This window comes from Branchiostoma belcheri, unplaced genomic scaffold (genome assembly GCF_001625305.1).
Source record: "Branchiostoma belcheri isolate BF01 breed outbred unplaced genomic scaffold, Haploidv18h27 scaffold454, whole genome shotgun sequence".
Classification (NCBI taxonomy): Eukaryota; Metazoa; Chordata; class Leptocardii; order Amphioxiformes; family Branchiostomatidae; genus Branchiostoma; species Branchiostoma belcheri.
This window is the reverse complement of record NW_017804081.1, coordinates 6155-25342: the sequence shown is the minus strand read 5'-3', so window position 1 is coordinate 25342 and position 19188 is coordinate 6155. Positions and strand designations below refer to the sequence as shown.

Below are 19188 nucleotides of genomic sequence, written 5' to 3'. Positions count from 1 at the left end.
TATGCTATTAGACATGACAAGATAGAAAAGCACGATTCAAAATCTGAATAGACCAGTGCGTGTCATGAATAGATTTCTGCAACATGTGTAAGAATCTTTACATATACATATTTGCCAGATGTCTAATGATTCGTTACCTTTAATCAACCCTGAGTTACAGTATCTACATCATTCCACGTAACATTTTTTGCAGACTTAATTTTCATTGTGACATTTCCCTTTGTATCATTCCTAAAAGACAGGCTTGAATATGCGCAACCTGTTTATAATTAAACCAAATTCTTAGTGCTTTTGACCGTTTTGTCACCAATCCATTCAATCCTTTACATTTGACCAAGTGTTCCGTTTTGTTATCATTTAAGTAGTGTTGACAGTTGTTTCTCCTGATCCTGTCTGCCGCCGCTATAGGCGCTGCGGGACGCTGCAAAGGAAGGAGATACAGACAGAGTGAAGCAGCTGTTAGCGGAGGGAGTCAACCCTAATGCTGCTAATAGCATGCCATTGGTTAGTGACCACGTTTCCCGTTGTCGGGTAATCTGTTGTGAATTGCTCTTCTTCTGCAACAAGAAAAAAAAGAATATTGATATTTCGTTCAAGTATGACGAAACAAGACAGATGCAATACTTTAAACTTCCCACTTTTGTGCCATTAAAAGCCCACAATAACACCGTAGTCAGTTTACGTTACGGTACACCGGTCTGATGTGCTTTACAGCGATTGAGTCCTCTGCACCTGGCAGCCTTTATTGGCCACCATGAAACTGTGGCCGTGTCTATACGGAACCACCCAAAGCGCGATTCGGGTAACTCACATTCCTCACATCTGGTCCACGTGCCACACACACCTGTGAAACCGTGTCCGAACACAATACGCTAGAGCTACATTTATTGCTGTTTGATGATAACACGCAAGGCGGCGTGTTATTAATGTCTGAGGTCAACGACCTGCTTGCTGATGCCCCCCTCCCAGCGTATCTCGGCCGAATGCCGACGTGGTCCCGCCAGAGGCGGTGAAGCTCGCCCTAGAACGGACACATTATTTGACCATTACTGCTCTTTAAGTTGCTGCCACGTAAAAGTTGGTATTGCATATAAAAAAAGAAATATCACTCCGTAATCCATGACCAGGCGAAGTCACATTGAAATCACACTGCGTTCAGACGCAAATCGCGATGCGGGGAAAGCGATTCGAAACCACCTCTAGAAGTGGCTTGGGATCGAGGCGCTTTCAATGTGATTTCGGAGCGTTCAGATGGAGCCACTTGAAACCGGCTTCGGGGTAAACCACATGTAAACCGCCTTGGGTGGTTCCGTATAGATACGCCCTATATCAGCTTTACTGACAGCTGGTGCAGATGTGAACGCACGAAACGATAAGGTAAGAAAATGAAGTTAGGTACATGGAGATGAGGTAAGGAGATGAACGTTGGAGATAACGTGTTTTACAACACTTGGTAACTGTCATTAGCAATGTCTGCAACATGATCAACCTTTTCTCCTGTTGTGATACTGATTTTCTTCCATTTGATGTGCTTTACAGCAATGGACTCCCCTGCACCTGGCAGCCAAGAATGGCCACCATGAAACTGTAACAGCTTTACTGACAGCTGATGCGGATGTGAATGCACGGGACGATGAGGTAAGGAGATGAACTGGAGATGACATGTTTTACAACACTTGGTAACCGTCGTTAGCAATGTCTGGAACATACCTTTCCTCCCTGTTGTCATACTGAAGACCCTCTGATGTGCTTTACAGGAATGGACTGCTCTGCACCTGGCCGCCCTTAAGGGCCACCATGAAACTGTAACAGCTTTACTGACAGCAGCCGCAGATGTGAACGCACGAAACGATAAGGTAAGGAGATGAAGTTAAGTACATGGTTTTATAATATCATACAGGACTTCTATCTTTTAGCGGAACACATTGTAACTGGTTCGCATGTATCTATGATCAGACTCTATAGACTATGTTATTAGAAAGAGTGAACGTACTTATATTTGTACTGTTGCTATAATGGACACTGTTTAATGTCCCTTACAGCAAATCACGCCCCTGTATCTGGCAGCCCAGAATGGCCACCATGAAACTGTAACAGCTTTACTGGCAGCTGGTGCAGATGTGAACGCACGAAACGATAAGGTAAGGAGATGAACTGTGAAGATGACGTGTTATACAACATTCGGTAACCGTCGTTAGCAATGTCTGGAACATACCTTTCCTCCCTGTTGTCATACTGAAGACCCTGTGATGTGCTTTACAGGAATGGACTGCTCTGCACCTGGCCGCCTTTAAGGGCCACCATGAAACTGTAACAGCTTTACTGACAGCTGGTGCGGAAGTGAACGCACGAAACGATAAGGTAAGGAGATGAACTGGAGATGACGTGTTTTACAAAACTTGGTAACTGCCGTTAGCAATGTCTGAAACTGTTAAGTACATGTACATTGTAATATCATATTAGACTTCTATCTTGTACCGGAACACTTTGTTGCTGGATCGCATGTTTCTGTATTATCATAATCAGACTCTATATATAGAGCATGTTATTAGAAAGAGTGAACGTACTTGAGTTTCTACTGTTACTTTATTGAACACTGTTTAATGTCCCTTACAACAAATCACGCCCATGTATCTGGCGGCCCAGAATGGCCATTATGAAACTTTATCAGCTTTACTGACAGCTGGTGCAGATGTGAACGCAGGGAAAGATACGGTAAGGAGATGGACTGTGTTATTCAGCACATGTTTTTGGAAGATTATTCAAGACTCGACATTTTGAAATCTTGAAGGGGTACATTTTGCAGCTGCTGTAAACAATGTCAGCACCATAAGTGATTTTTTTTTCCGTCCTGCTGTCACACTAAAGATCATCTAATGTGTTTTACAGCAAAGGACTCCTTTGCATCAGGCAGCCCAGAATGGCCACCATAAAACTGTATCAGCTTTACTAGTGACAGCTGGTGCAGATGTGAACCCACGGAACAATGAGGTAAAAGAGATGAGGTTAAGTACATGGTTTTGTTATATCATATAGGTTTTCTATATTGTAGCGAAACACTTCGTAGCTGGTTCGCATGTTTCTATCATTAGACTCTATAGACTATGTTATTCAAAAGAGTTACCGTACTTATATTTGTACTGTTGCTATATTGAACACCGTTTAATGTCCCTTACAGCAAATCACGCCCCTGCACCTGGCAGCCTATAATGGCCACCATGAAACTGTAACAGCTTTACTGACAGCTGGTGCGGAAGTGAACGCACGGAACGATAAGGTAAGGTGAACTGTGGAGATGGCGTGTTATAAAACATTCGGTAACCGTCATTAGCAATGTCTTAACCTAACTTTACTCCCTGTTGTCATACTGAAGACCGTCTAATGTGCTTTGCAGAAATGGACTGCTCTGCACGCGACAGCCGAGAATGGCCACCATGAAACTGCATCAGCTTTACTGACAGCTGGTGCAGATGTGAACGCACGGAACGACGAGGTAAGGAGATGAACCGTGGAGTTGGTGTGTTATACAACATTCGGTAACCGTCATTAGCAATGTCTGGAACATACCTTCCCTCCTCGTTGTCATACTAAAGACCCTCTGATGTGCTTTACAGCAATGGACTCCTCTGCACGTTGCAGCCCAGAATGGCCACCATGAAACTGCATCAGCTTTACTGACAGCTGGTGGAGAAGTGAACGCACGGGACGATAAGGTAAGGAGATGAACTGTGGAGATTGCGTGTTATGCAACATTCGGTAACCGTCGTTAGCAATGTCTGGAACATACCTTTTCTCCCCGTTGTCATACTGAAGACTCTGTGATGTGCTTTACAGCAATGGACTCCTCTGCACGTTGCAGCCCAGAACGGCCATCATGAAACTGTATCAGCTTTACGGACAGCTGGTGCGGAAGTGAACGCACGAAACGATAAGGTAAGGAGATGGACTGGAGATGACGTGTTTTACAAAACTTGGTAACTGCCGTTAGCAATGTCTGAAACTGCTAAGTACATGTACATTGTAATATCATATTAGACTTCTATCTTGTACCGGAACACTTTGTTGCTGGATCGCATGTTTCTGTATTATCATAGTCAGACTCTATATAGAGAGCATGTTATTAGAAAGAGTGAACGTACTTGAGTTTCTACTGTTACTATATTGAACACTGTTTAATGTCCCTTACAACAAATCACGCCCCTGTATCTGGCGGCCCAGAATGGCCATTATGAAACTGTATCAGCTTTACTGACAGCTGGTGCAGATGTGAACGCACGGAAAGATACGGTAAGGAGATCAACTGTGTTATTCAGCACATGTTTTTGTAAGATTATTCAAGACTCGACATCTTGAAAACTTGAAGGCTACATTTGGCAGCTGCTGTAAAAAATGTCAGCACCATAAGTGATTTTTTCCGTTCTGTTGTTATACTGAAGATCATCTAATGTGTTTTACAGCAAAGGACTCCTATGCATCAGGCAGCCCAGAATGGCCATCATGAAACTGTAACAGCTTTACTGACAGCTGGTGCAGATGTGAACGCACGGGACGATAAGGTAAGGAGATGAACTGTGGAGATGGCGTGTTATGTAACATTTGGTAACCGTCATTAACAATGTCTGCAACATAACTTTCCTCTCCGTTGTCATACTGAAGACCCCCTGATGTGCTTTACAAGAATGGGCTCCCCTGCACCTGGCTGCCTTTAAGGCCACAATGAAACTGTATCAGCTTTACTAAAAGCTGGTGCGGATGTGAACGCACGGAACGAAATGGTAAGAAGATGAGGTTAAGTACATGTGTTTGTAATATGATATGGGACTTCTATCTTGTAGCGGAACACTTTGTAACTGGTTCGCATGTTTCTATCATCAAACTCTATAGACTATGTTTTTAGAAAGAGTGAACGTACTTATATTTGTACTGTTGCTATAATGAACATTGTTTAATGTCCCTTACAGCAAGTCACGCCCCTGTGTCTGGCGGCCGAGAATGGCCATCATGAAACTGTATCAGCTTTACTGCCAGCTGGTGCGGATGTGAACGCACGGACCTATAAGGTAAGGAGATGAACTGGAGATGGCGTGTTTTACAAGACTTGGTAACTGCCGATAGCAATGTCTGCAACTGTTAAGTACATGTACATTGTAATATCCTATTAGACTTCTATCTTGTACCGGAACACTTTGTGGCTGGATCGCATGTTTCTGCATCATCATCATAATCAGACTCTATAGACCATGTTATTAGAAAGAGTGAACGTACTTATATTTGTACTGTTGCTATATTGAACACTGTTTAATGTCCCTTAGAGCAAATCACTCCCCTGTATCTGGCGGCCCAGAATGGCCATTATGAAACTGTAACAGCTTTACTGACAGCTGGTGCAGATATGAACGCACGGAAAGATACGGTAAAGAAAATAAACTGTTGTTATTTAGCACATGTTTTCGTAAGATTATTCAAGACTTGACATCTTGAAATCTTGAAGGAGAACATTTGGCAGCTGCTGTAAAAAATGTCAGCACCATAAGTGATTTTTTCCGTTCTGTTGTTATACTGAAGATCATCTAATGTGTTTTACAGCAAAGGACTCCTATGCATCAGGCAGCCCAGAATGGCCACCATGAAACTGTAACAGCTTTACTGACAGCTGGTGCAGATGTGAACGCACGGGACGATAAGGTAAGGAGATGAACTGTGGAGATGGCGTGTTATACAACATTCGGTAACCGTCATTAGCAATGTCTGGAACATACCTTTCATCCCCGTTGTCATACTGAAGACCCACTGATGTGTCTTACAGGAATGGTCTCCCCTGCACCTGGCCGCCTTTAAGGGCCACCATGAAACTGTAACGGCTTTACTGACAGCTGGTGCAGATGTGAACGCGCGGGACGATAAGGTAAGGAGATGAACTGTGGAGATGGCGTGTTATGTAACATTTGGTAACCGTCATTAGCAATGTCTGCAACATAACTTTCTTCCCAGTTGTCATACTGAAGAGCCTGTGATGTGCTTTACAGGAATGGACTGCTCTGCACCTGGCCGCCTTTAAGGGCCACCATAAAACTGTATCAGCTTTACTGACAGCTGATGCAGATGTGAACGCAAGGGGCGATAAGGTAAGGAGATGAAGTTAAGTACATGGTTTTGTAATATCATATATGTAATATTTGTATTGTATTAGAAAGAGTGAACGTACTTATATTTGTACTGTTGCTATATTGAACAATGTTTAATGCCCCTTACAGCAAATCACGCCCCTGCACATGGCAGCCCATAAGGGACATCATGAAACTGTATCAGCTTTACTGACAGCTGGTGCAGATGTGAACGCACAGGACGATGAGGTAAGGGGATGAACTGGGCATTCAGCACGTTTTTGTAATATCACAGAAGATTTGTATCCATCTCATAGCAACGCCATTGGTAGCACATTTGGTACAATTCTTCGTTCCGTTACCATAATAAAAACCCTCTCTTGTATTTTAACAGCAAAAAACTCCTTTGTGCCGGGCAGCTGAGAATGACCACCATGAAACTGTAACAGTTTTACTGACAGCTGGTGCAGAGGTGAACGCACAGGTATAGAGTGTAGACACATTTACTACTGTAGAAAAATATATGTATTATCAGGTTTATACTAAAATATATGTATTATCTAGCAATAACGTTATATTGGCTAGGGTGCTACCATCAGTACCAAAAATATGATCTCTGCCAGTGTTTCTTCGTACAGTAACTCATTTGATTTATGTTACAGAGAAACACTTTCCTGAATCTGGGAGAAACGAATGTGCACCATGAAACTGCATCGATTCTAGTGACAGTTGGTGCAGACTTAGCATTGGAGGGCAATCGGGTAGATGCATTGTGGTTTGTTTCTGTGCATTTGACAATGTTTCTTGTACGATTTGGCGGGAAGAAAGTTCTCTTTATTTATTTTGAGAGTTTATGTGAAGAAATTTTGTTTTTTTATATAATTTGCTAACGTAAACAATAGGCTGTAACATTAAAAGATCACTCCTGGCTTTGGTTTACAGTAACTGCAAGTAGTAGTTTATTCACTTTTATCTTACGTGCTTGATACATGTATATCAAATTGATGGTTTTATATACGATAATCTATCGGCATCACATCACTCGCTCTATGCTAATGTTAACAATAATGAAAACTTTCACTTGCTATATAGCCTACCTTTATTTGCGTGCATATTTTGTTTGGATTCTGTTATCTGTTCCTTTGATCGTCTTTTGTTTATGTATAACTTACTGAATCGGTGTCGTATAAGCCCACACAGGCTGGGCGCGGGATAGCGCACGACACGAAAATAAAGTATGATAATAATTATCATTCATTCATTCATGCTATTTTCAAACAGGAAAGCACCTCCCACAATGAAGAATCTGAAAGTGGCCAGCTTGAGCTGCCGCTACACGGACGGGAAGACACCGGGGCCGGTAACGAGGTATGGTGGATTTGTGGAGTTCTTTGGTTAGACAACATCAAATGCAAGTTTTGCAAATTGCAATAGCCTAAGTGCATTACGAAATGCACATTTGAAAAAATCTACTACTAAGTTAAATGCGTCCATCTTTTACATATAGCAGGGGCATGAAGATGCTGTTTTGGTGGTTAAAAGGAACTACAGATTAAGTTAACTATAAATTTCGGAGTTATGCATTTTAAAAGTAAAATAAAGTAATGCAACTTTTTCTACACAACACAACACGAAAAAACATATTGATCTACATTTTTATTGTATACAAACAACTCCAATACAGAGATGTATCAACGTTATGAGAAACACCAGTATCTTTATAAAACTGTTCGTAAGCGGAATGCATACAGAAATGCTTTTGTGTATGTTTCTTAACAGCATAATGAAATGTTGGAGGATGTGACTGCATACACAGATGATGCTAGCAGTGACTCTGATTCTCATAATGGAAACGGGAAAGAAGAATTCACTGATGTAAGTTGTGGTCAAAGGTATCGCTAAGGAATCCACATTTCACATTCTCGATATTTTCTATGTTTTCGAACACTGGACGTCTTAAAATGATTTTTTTTGGTGCCTTGCTATTAGTTGTGTATATGATCGAATAAAGATATATCTAAATCATATCCGTATAAACATATGTCGTCCTTTGTATAATTATTCTGCTTCATGCTCACTTGTTCTGCTTCATGGTCACTTAACTGTAAGAAACTACTACATATCAAGTACATGTATTTGCAGAGAGCATCGAGACTACAGAAGGAGTACGACCCTTATCTTGTCCTGTTTTATGAAGAAAAAGCTGCTGCATATAGCATCAGCACATTGTTATGGTCACTGTCAAAAACCACTAACATATTAGCATGTACGTACATGTATTTGCAGAAAGCATTGAGACCACAGAAGGAGTACGACCCCGTTCTTGTCCGGTTCTATGAGGAAAGAGGAATGACTGTTGCGAAGACGAACTGCCCAGTGATACAGGAAGCAGCGAAAGAGAGCGGAAAAACTGTAAACCAAGTCAAGGTACATGTATCAGCTGTCTCTGTCATGCTCTGCTTTCTTTAAATTCGCTGACAGAGAGAGCGCACATCTAAGGTCCTTAGGAGGAAATAACTTGCTGAACTAAAGCTTTAGATATAAAGTTACTATTGATATGATATGAAAACGGACAGTTCTACCAATGTCTCTGCGTGCTGCGCATGTATCTGATGCAAAAGTGAACTCCCCATTCCTGTGTTACTTCTCAATTCTTATCTTGAAAGTTCATCTGTGTTGATAGAAGTCATTAGGAAACAAGATTGAACTGTAATTGACAATACACAATTGGACTCACCCAAATATTTTATCTAACAACTCGTTCATTTTTCATTTTTTCTTCATTCCTTGACAAAGACTGGAGTTGTACAGTTGACAAGTTGATGAGTCAATTTTTTGTGTTCAATCTTGCTTCGTAATACTCTTCAGTTCTTATAGGTTCATATTGCACTCTGCCCAAAATTGTCTACAAGATTTTATTCAATCCCTTTTCCTGGCCAAAGATCCAAACAATAGTGATGTGGCAAGCTTGTAACATCATTACAGAACTTCATCGGTAACTACCGTAAGAGTAAAGGCGGCAGTAAGAAGAGACCGCCGCCAGACACGATGGAGAGGCAGAGGAGGATCACGGGATATCACGAGTTCCACAGGGAACAGCTACCAAGGAAAAGGGGTGAGTCGAAACAGTAGTCATAATTTGAATGTTTACTAATTTCGCCCCCAATAGCTTCATGTTTTCTAGATCTTGTTTTCTTTCCTTTTTATTCTATGTCTTCCTCTTGACTAACGAAAACGTTTTACTGTAGAACATAACTGAATGCGTTCAAAGATTATCACCCTAATTATGAGGTGGTTATAGCAACTGACAAGGCTTTATCACACCTTATCATATAGCCGGGTGACGTTGACCAATCAGAAGGCTCCATTCCACATTCTTTATGTCGCCGTAATGTCACAAATAGAGTCAAAATCGGGTATTTATTCATCCCAATCCATACATTAAACAAAATGAATAATCACCCGCATATGACCTCAGGTGACCCAATAGAACACGGCTCTACTTCTAAAAAATCCAAAAATAACTTGAGTTGTGTTCCGATTACCTCGGGTGACTCCAATAAGAACACATGTTCCCTGCCTGTGACCCAGATAGAAGGCCATAGAACATGAACCCCCCAGTGACCTCAGGTGACTCCAGATGGAACAAATATTCTATGTTCTATTCAGCATGTGCAAGAGGTAAATTGTACATTGTGTTCACTGCATCAGTTTGGATAGGCTATCGCGTAAGCTATATGATAATAGCGTTAATGTCCCGCCCTTTCTTGGTGAATATGGTGTGATAAAGCCTTGTCAGTTGCTATAACCACCTCATAAAGCCACCTCGTTCGCTGCGCTCACTTGGTGGCTTTATTCGGTGGATATAGCAACTGACAAGGCTTTATTACACCATATTCACCTCGGGGCGGGACATTAACCCTTAAATATTCACCGAGAAAGGGCGGGACATTAACACTATTATCATATAACTTACACGATAGTCTATCCAAACTGATGCAGTAAGTGATACAATGCACATGCTGAATAGAACATAGAACATAGTTCCCTCTGGAGTCACCTGAGGTCACTGGGTAGAGTTCACGTTCTATGTCTTCTATCTGGGTCACAGGCAGGGAACAGGTGTTCTTATGGGAGTCAGCCGAGGTCATTGGAACACAACTAAAGTTATTTTTGGATTTTTCAGAACTAGAGCCCTGTTCTGCGGGTGACTATTTGGGTTGTTTAATGTATGGATTGGGATGAATAAATACCCGATTTTGACTCTATTTGTGACATTACGGCGTCATAAGGAATGTGGAATGGAGCCTTCTGATTGGTCAACGTCACCTGGCTATATGATAATAGTATTCAATGCATCATTCATTTGATCTTCCATGAGACTGTAATTTACTCTGCAAATTATTGGTAGTATTTTTAAGCTGGAACTAACATTTTGTGTTTAAGCCTACTGCCATTCCTAACTAGTCGTCTTGCATTTTCCTTCAGCGAACCAAGGATTCTCCCTTGCCGGTGCCAATAAGGAAATCGGCGAGAGCTGGAAGAACCTGACTGACGAGGAAAAGGATAAATACAACAAAGCAGCAGAGAGGAGAAGGGGCAAAGAGACGGAAGTCAAGATTTCGTCAGAAGTGGCGAAAAAGCTGAAACAACTCGAAAAACTGGTGCGTTTCTATGTGTAAGATTGCGAACATGTTTCTGAACAGTTGAAGAATTGTTAAAGAGTAATCGAAGTAAATGAACGTACATCAATGACCATAGCTATATTCTAACAGATATCTGGTTCATTCATTTACTTGGAATCGATCGAATTTCCTTATTTGTATCAGAAACATCCAAGACAGGTCCAGAACGTATAAGTATTAGTAATTGACTCGATCCAGTAATCTTAGAATTTGCGGACATTTGTACCTTTTTTACATGTACATGTGCATGGAAAATTGAACACATTGTGTACAGAAAGATGCAGTTATCTAGATGTTTGGACGAGATAAGAATATCGCAAGTAACACACACATGTAACATATAGAATTCTATTATTGCTACTTTCAGTCCGAGGAGCTTGGCGAACTTGGTGTGGAGGCATTTATGGTTACTCTCTACAATGGAAGGATTCGAGCGTTCGGGTCCCAGAAGGATCTGGTAAAGGACGAGAAGTTCGGGGGCTACATCGAGAATCAGCTGAAAGCAGCAGAACATCAGCGGAAAGCAGCACAATGTGAGCCAGCCATTCCCTACATTGGTCATGAAACAATTCTGCTAACGTGGGAAAAATACACGTATATCTATCTTATATTTAAAAGTGTGATTATGTATGTATGTATGTATGTACGTATGTAAGTATGAATGTATGTATGTAATCTATCTATGATCTTACTTATTTAAACCACGTTTCAGCTATAACTTGTTGGGTCAGCGGACTGTCATTTGCAAAATATATGTCGTTGTAGAGGGGTCATTTGGTAGCTATAACTATCAAAATCATCCAACGACGCTGTACGAGGATGATTAGGATCTTTCCCCATTATGATATTTGCTAAAATTCAGCTCATTAAATACTGGCACCGTTTGATAAACTTACCTGAGGACTCTCTGCTTCATGATGCATACAAAACTGTATTTGCTGATGACCACGACTGGATTAATCATGTTAAAGATACTTTCAACTACCACGGCATTGGACATATATGGATGAAACCTGAAGCTTATAAAAAGGATTATATTACACACCATATTTGCCATTGGCTACAAGATACACATATACAAGAGTGGTCTAGTTGCATTAGAAATAATTCCAAGCTGTCTTTTCTTAGCAAATAAAAAACTGTTATGAACAAGAAACATACCTTTGTGATAAAGATAACTTTAAAATTCGTAAAGCCAAAACTTAATTAAGAATCAGTAGCCATAAATTGAATATTGAAACAGGTAGATATTTAAAATATAGCCCCTGGCCAAAGTTCTGTCCATTTTGTCCAAAGCAAATAGAAAATGAACTTCATTTTGTTATGGAATGTACCAAATATGATGTTATACGGAACAAGCTATAGCTATTTACATTTCTCGAATCAAGTACAGTAGATTTCAAGACTCTAGATTTTAGAGACAGATTTGAATATATCTTTACATGTAATGGTCCCCACAACGCAAAAATAGGTAGATATATAAAGGAATGCTTTATTATTAGAATAGAATTCCGAAACTTGTGATCAGTCCACTCGAATGTTACACTTTATCAAAGACTTGTGCTATCCCTTATTATCTAAATAATTATGATATAGATTTGTTAGGTTTATTCGACATTAGGTCTTGTTCAACACATTTTATTGTTTGTTACTCTCTTTATGTAGTTTGGCATACATTGTACCATGTGCATGAGATTGTCGTGCAATAAAGTTCTTCACTATCCTGATATACACATACACAATCTGTACAGGTTTAGCAACGGACAGAAGCCGAAGGAGTTCGGGCAGAGATGGCACCACTGGAACGACTGGAGAGGGCCATGACGTAACCGGGAGGTCCGGGAGCAGCACCAGTTCAGTAAGGAAGAGGAGAAAGAAGAACAAAGAGGCACAGCAGGACAACCAGCAACATCGTAGTTCTGCTGCCTCTTTACCGTCGTCATCTTCAACACAACAAGGTAAGCACTCCATTCATTACATCCAAAGTAAGAAATTGGCAGAAATTCTGTAGATCTATGGTATTCTTCATAGGAATTTTCCGACGCAGTTTCTATACCTCAATCATTAATAGTCTGCTATCTGCTAGATACGAATCTTGGCTAGTATATGTAGTTTTAGTTGTGCCCACTTATGTCATGGTGTAATTTGTAATTATCACAGCCCCAAACACAATTTATATGATACTTACATGAATTGAAGCAGTTGGACGTTTCTAATTTTGGTCCTTTTTTTAAATATCAATTTGGATAAATAAATAAATCAATTTGGATTTTACCATGATAAATATTGAATAAGGGAGGGCATACCTCATCTTGAACATAGACGTAAATGTAACTATGTATGTAAAAACAAGTATGAATTCCTTTTCCAGTTGAAGTCACTTGCAAAAACGTGTGTCTCTTTCTCTAGAGTCAGCAGTCACAACAGGACTGCTACCCAGAACAACAGACATACCACAAAACACAGGGACTCCTGTACATGTGGTATTACCAAACAGGGCAACGTCTACCCCTGCCCGCCCAAACACAGGGAATCTTGAACTTCTGGCACAGCAGTCAGCAACACTCACAGATCCACACAACTCTATTCCTGCATTACCACACAACACAGGGACTCCTGTACAGCTAGCACCACAAGCAACTCCAACAGAATCACAGACAGATTTTCGCTACTTGTACAGATCCAACATACCTCTTGAACGTCTGGTACCGCAAACAACTCAAACAGCATTTGCTGTTCGTCAAGTGCCGACAGGTGTGGACAATTTTAATTCCTATGGACTTCCCGACAGAACAGCATCACTGAACCTACCTGCTGCCCTGCCAACATTTCAAATGCAAGGTTGGTACCTGTAGTTGGTTTGGAACATCCATACCTTTGTCAGAAGCTTTTTGACAGACTTTTCCAATATTGTCTTTGTCTCTGCCGTCCTACAACAATTCTGTATATTACCCCATATGGCTCTACATACACTGATTGTTGGCACATATATAATACAACACTGGGTATTCCGTATCGCCCGAGGTACCAGCCCGACCGTGCGTCGGATCGCCCGACGGCCGAAGGCCGGAGGGAGATCCGATCCGCGGGAGGGCTGGGACCGAGGGTGATGCGGAATACACCGTGTATTTTATTTATGTCATACCCACCTAAGAAAACACGCCTTTCAATGCAAAATGAGCAGAAAGTTGGTGTCTCTAAACCCAAAAAGTGCAACAACATCAATTCCAACGTCAGAATTTTGCATTCGAATTTTCGAAAGCGTTGCACGCGGTTAGGGCGAAACGCGTTCGAATCGTTCTGTGGAACATTTGGAAGGGCTGGGCCGTACGCGTTAAGAACCCCCGGGCCGTACCGCTAGTTATCACACGGGCCGGAACACCCGTATCGAACGTAATCGAGGCCCAGGTAGGACATAATGGCTGGTACATTTGATATTTACCTTGCCAACCTATTGTTTCACATTCAGCGACACCAGTCTTCGGTATTACCTTTTTTTACCATTTTCAACTCAGACGAGATTGAGATTGGATCAATGGATGGATGGATCAACGGTTCCACCCTTCAACGGCCATGCAGACATGCTAAGTCACCGCATGTCGCCAGATGTCGTTGTTGCGACGGCCATGCAGACATGCTGAGTTGCCGCATGTCGCTAGATGTCGTTGTTGCGAGTGCACTTTTTACCATTTATGCCTTGCCCTTGGACGTTTGTATACTTTCCATTATGGTTGCTAATTTCAAAATCATAGTTCTATTAATGTTGCATAACAAAGCTGCTGACAAAACAAACTTAATTTGTCTTGAACAATAACTTGATTTTATTATTTGCCAAAAATGTTGATAAAGACATGTCTATAATCAAGGATTCACAGTAATCAAGGATTTTAATAAACTGCATAAATTATGTCAATGAGCATTAGCAGTGTGGATTAGTCTAGATGTTCAGATTTCCATTAGCCGGCAGTCCAGAGGGTCACACGTCCGACCAATCAAGGCGCTGCAGGCAAAGCTTATTAAAAGCCTCCTTTTCAGGCGTTCCCGGATCGGTGTTTGTGTGTGTGTGTGTGTGTTGGGGGGGGGGGTGTATTTTCTGACCAAACGTAGATCGCACGCAATAGAAGCTCCGGCCTACATAGCTGTCCGTGGAACTATTGATATTACCTGGGTGCCTAACTTTCACCAACATATCTTTTGTATTTTAGGAAATTAATTAATTAATGAGTGAGTGAGTGTTTAATTAACTTAAATAGGTATTGCATTGTTTGGCAAGGTATTTTCCATTGACAATTTTTAATAGATCAGGTTGATCAAATGATATAATGTAAACAATTATATATGATTAGTAAAAGATGACTTTTGAAGTTCTCTTCGAGTATTATTTTAGGGTTGAATCAGGGTCAACGCGAAAAAAAATCATGATCCGGTGATCGACATCATGCCCCCCCGCACACTTCATGTATTCAGTGTTCTAAATACCCGTCTTCAGTCTGCAATTTGCAGATAGATTTTCAAGATTTCAGGATAAAAATTACACAATCTGCAATTTGAAGAATAGAATGAAAAAACTATGGTCCTCACAACTTCATATTCCCTTTGTTTGACCCGCCCGGCGCCCAAATCCCGCTGCGATTCAAGCCGCGGCGGCTTCCCGAGCCATGCAAATAAACCTAGTCCTGACGCCACAGCCTCCGATTTCCACCGAGCCAGCCCCGAGCGCATGCCGACAGCGAGGGGATGTGGCTCAGATTTCCGACGATTTCCTTATTTAGATCATTCGGAAGACTTCGGGTGAGCAAACAAAATGGCCGCCATGCACATGATTTTATACTAGTAGCTTCGCTTCTCAACCGAAATGAGGAAGTTTAACCTCATTTGCAGACTTTAGCGGCCATGGAGTTGATTTGGGGAAGTGCTGAGACGCGATTTCGCTACGGCATATGGGATTTTGCCGCGGAGGGAGTTACGTACGCCGGCAAAAACTTGCTTCAGCGATCGGCTCCAGAAAATTTATCTTTATGCTGCCGCTCAAGTCTTCGAAGGTGGTTTAACGAAGTTTATATAAATAATAAAGCCACTTTGCGTAGATCGATCTCCGTTTTCTTGCAATGGTATGAAAATTCAAGTACAGTATATTTTCAAAACGTTTGATATTTCTTTGTTCGTTGCCACATGTTGTTTATTTATCTTATTGTCATGTACAGTTACCAGCGTGAGTCTGAGTCGAGCCATTGTTCTTATGTGGCCGTTAGCACATGTTGTTTAAACAGACAGCAACATTGAAGAAAAGAACCGAGTTAACAGACATCGGCACGTTCCTTGAAGTCAGGTTTCCCGCCGTATTTAAATAAGAAATGTGTGGGCCCGCAGCGTTTTGAAAAGACGCGACGCGCTTTGGAAAGACCCCGCGCCGTGGCTCATTCAAATTCGCTACATTTTTTGCTAAGTTTAATGTCTTCACCCACGATTTTTGACCGTCAATGTTGACGGTAAGGACTTAAATTTTTACCGTCCGACGGGAAAAAATACCGTCAATTGACGGTAAAACGGGCGCTGGCTAAAGCCCTGGTTGAATGTCACGAGGTTTGTAAACTTAGATGTTGGGGACAAAGCCATAGAAGAGATTTTGAATAAAATTATATATATATATATTAACGTTACTTATAATTTAAGTTAAAATGTACTTTTGTGTCTCATTTTTTTATTCTGTTAAAAAGACTCTTAAAAGAGAGAAAACAGGTTATAAACTGTTACTTGATTTTTGTAATGTTTTAAACTTAAAGAGTTGAAATATAGAAGTGCATGTTCTCTCATTATATACAATGTTGATGAGAACTAGAACCATTTATATAACTTAGGTAAATTGAAATGATAGGATGGGGAAAATGTTCGTAAAAACTGTAAGCCTGTAAGCGGCGAAAATGGTCAGCTTTTGCAGAAGCACTTGTTATTCCAACATGTAATCACCAGACGTGGTGACGACACACTCAAGTTTTTTTCAACTTATATTAATGCCGCCACCAACACAGGGGACAAATACATGACAGGACAATACTAATTTTCACCTTAGCTAAGTGAGGAAAGTTGTGTAAAGTGCCTTTCCCAAGGGCACAAGATCGGTGGCATGACTCTTAGTTCCGAGCCGCTACGCCACACGACCCCTCTTCGGTATTAGGACCTATTTCATTCAATATTTGAAGTTAAAGTGAACAAGCATTGGTCAATGAAACTTTTAACTCAGTCCTTGGGATGTTCGTTAATCAACAAATTTATTCCCTGTTAGGAACACCAGTCGTGACAACAGGAGGACTCCCCCACACGGCACCACAGACCCCCACAGCAGCCAGCTTAGGGACTTCTGTACCATCCCAGGTGACTCCAACGGTTCGTCAGGCACCTACAGGGGTCAGGACCACAAACGAACAGTTTCCCCACAGTCCGTTAGTATTTGCAGTGCCCCATCATCGCTAGATACAAGCAGATATCTCAATACATGTACAGGCCATTATGGAAGTTGTTGTTCAGTAAACATGTTGTAATATGCTCTATCACATAAATTGCATATACATAACAATGTATCCAAAAGCATGGATCAAAATGTGTATCTAGATAAGGCCTTATGAGAGTAAGACGACAGCATTCAGGTGCAGTACACCGGTACCTGACCCCTTTGTTTACTACCTGTGTGACCTCGGGCACCTGCCTCTGACGTCACTGGTCGCTAGGATACCAGGTCAGGGTGGGGCACGTCGTACGTGTCAGTAGAAAGTGAAAGAGTTTCTGTGGCATTTTGGGAATTTCCTGCGCCGAAAATGGGACATTTTGTACGCGCTAAACTATTGACACTGTGGTAGAAGTGGCGAAGAAGCCGACTGTTGGAACAGGGTACAGTGGAGAGGGTTTGATTTACTCTGTGGACCAGTTCTGTTCAACACCCTGCCTCGGAAGGGAACCATTCAAGCGGCCATGTTGGTATGGACAGAAGTACGATGGATATATTATATTGGTGAACATGAACGACATACCTATGGCTAAACAGACTATTTAGGACTTAAAGCTCAGTTTGGGAATGATAAGGATGCTTTATTTTCTGGATCTGCAGATTGCATAGAAAATAGGTGAGTAACCATAGTGTTACACGTATGTTTGTAATGTAATGTAAGTTATCCATGTAAAGTAACGTTAGTTGCTTCCAGTAAAGACAAAGTAGATTTGAAGGGATCTTTTGTTCTTTAGTGTTTTTGATTTGTAACGAGTAATCAACACCAGGAGTGTGAGGTTGCTTCATGACATGCAGGTTCTAACTTTTGTGAATGACCAAATGTTGATTCACAGTACTATTTTGATATTCTTTTCCTATTGTACAATACTTTGATCTGCAATAAACTAGATGGCTATACAATGCATTTTTGTACTCCCATATTTTTGATGATTTCATGGTAAATTTAGTTTAAAAGGAGACAGCTTTTCCTTTCTACTTGTAAGCAAAGTTAAGAAGTCTAATTAAGCATTTCTTCAGATACTGAAATCTGCAAATGCTGTTATGTGCCCCAAAATGACCTGACAGCATTTCAGTGCTATACTGCAATGACAGCCATACTCTTGAACGTAATACATATCTGTAAATCTTAATCATAGACATCAATGTCCTATTTTATGTCATTCTGGAACGTTGTAAACCACTATAAAGAATGCTACAACTATGATAGTAATACAATACAAGCAGCCTATTATTACACGTCATTGAAGAAAGCCAAGCAGGTGCAATGGCGCCGTACATGTTGTATTCTGTTCAGGTAAGTGATCACATAAACTCCAGTAAGACAAAGCAGCAGCAGTAGTTATTGTTGATTATATATTGTCGTTGTTGTTGCCCCTCCCCCCCCCCCGGTCCTCGTTGTGTGCCTATAATATCACGTTGTTCTGTCCGTGGTGACGTGATAGTTCTCTACAACACAGGCCACATAGATCTTCAGTCCTGGGTCATTGGTACCAGCCTGGTCATCACGTCTACCTGTCGCCACAGACTCTGAAGGGTTTAAGATAAAAACACGACTTAGTAGCAGTATTACTATTATCTAACGATGTGTGTGGAAAAAAATTTTTGGGAACAATGGGTCTTAAACTTGAATTACACTTCTTGAAATGGCTTCAAACCATGTGTGTAATGCTTTTAAATTCCATGCCATTAAACAGAAAAGTGCGAGAAATATTATACATTTAGCCTGTGTCAAAACAAGTGTGTACCTTTGTCACCTGTTACATGGTAGGTCCGGTTGACACAACCCCAATAGATTGTACGTCCACCATTACTGTGCTCAGATTCGTCCACTTGAGTAGGAGGGGGTTGAGATTCGTCCTCTGAAATAGAGTTCAGTGACATGTAATTGTTGGCTTAT

The 19188-nt window shown here is 41.1% G+C and overlaps 1 protein-coding gene across 1 annotated transcript in view; it reads left to right on the top strand.

Annotated features, from left to right (window-relative positions):
• Nucleotides 1-18191, top strand: part of LOC109478871 (ankyrin repeat domain-containing protein 17-like) — a 19558-nt gene extending 1367 nt beyond the window's left edge. The window contains exons 3-19 of the mRNA XM_019780685.1: nucleotides 409-504; nucleotides 1540-1638; nucleotides 1758-1856; nucleotides 2263-2361; nucleotides 2890-2991; nucleotides 6255-6353; nucleotides 6499-6588; nucleotides 6767-6865; nucleotides 7386-7472; nucleotides 7884-7979; nucleotides 8391-8531; nucleotides 9090-9219; nucleotides 10593-10768; nucleotides 11157-11322; nucleotides 12541-12747; nucleotides 13199-13630; nucleotides 17073-18191. Coding sequence (XP_019636244.1) covers nucleotides 409-504; nucleotides 1540-1638; nucleotides 1758-1856; nucleotides 2263-2361; nucleotides 2890-2991; nucleotides 6255-6353; nucleotides 6499-6588; nucleotides 6767-6865; nucleotides 7386-7472; nucleotides 7884-7979; nucleotides 8391-8531; nucleotides 9090-9219; nucleotides 10593-10768; nucleotides 11157-11322; nucleotides 12541-12747; nucleotides 13199-13630; nucleotides 17073-17260 — 2406 coding nt within the window. The 3' untranslated portion in view covers nucleotides 17261-18191. The remainder of the gene's footprint in view (nucleotides 1-408; nucleotides 505-1539; nucleotides 1639-1757; nucleotides 1857-2262; nucleotides 2362-2889; nucleotides 2992-6254; nucleotides 6354-6498; nucleotides 6589-6766; nucleotides 6866-7385; nucleotides 7473-7883; nucleotides 7980-8390; nucleotides 8532-9089; nucleotides 9220-10592; nucleotides 10769-11156; nucleotides 11323-12540; nucleotides 12748-13198; nucleotides 13631-17072) is intronic.
• Nucleotides 18192-19188: the final 997 nt, after the last annotated feature.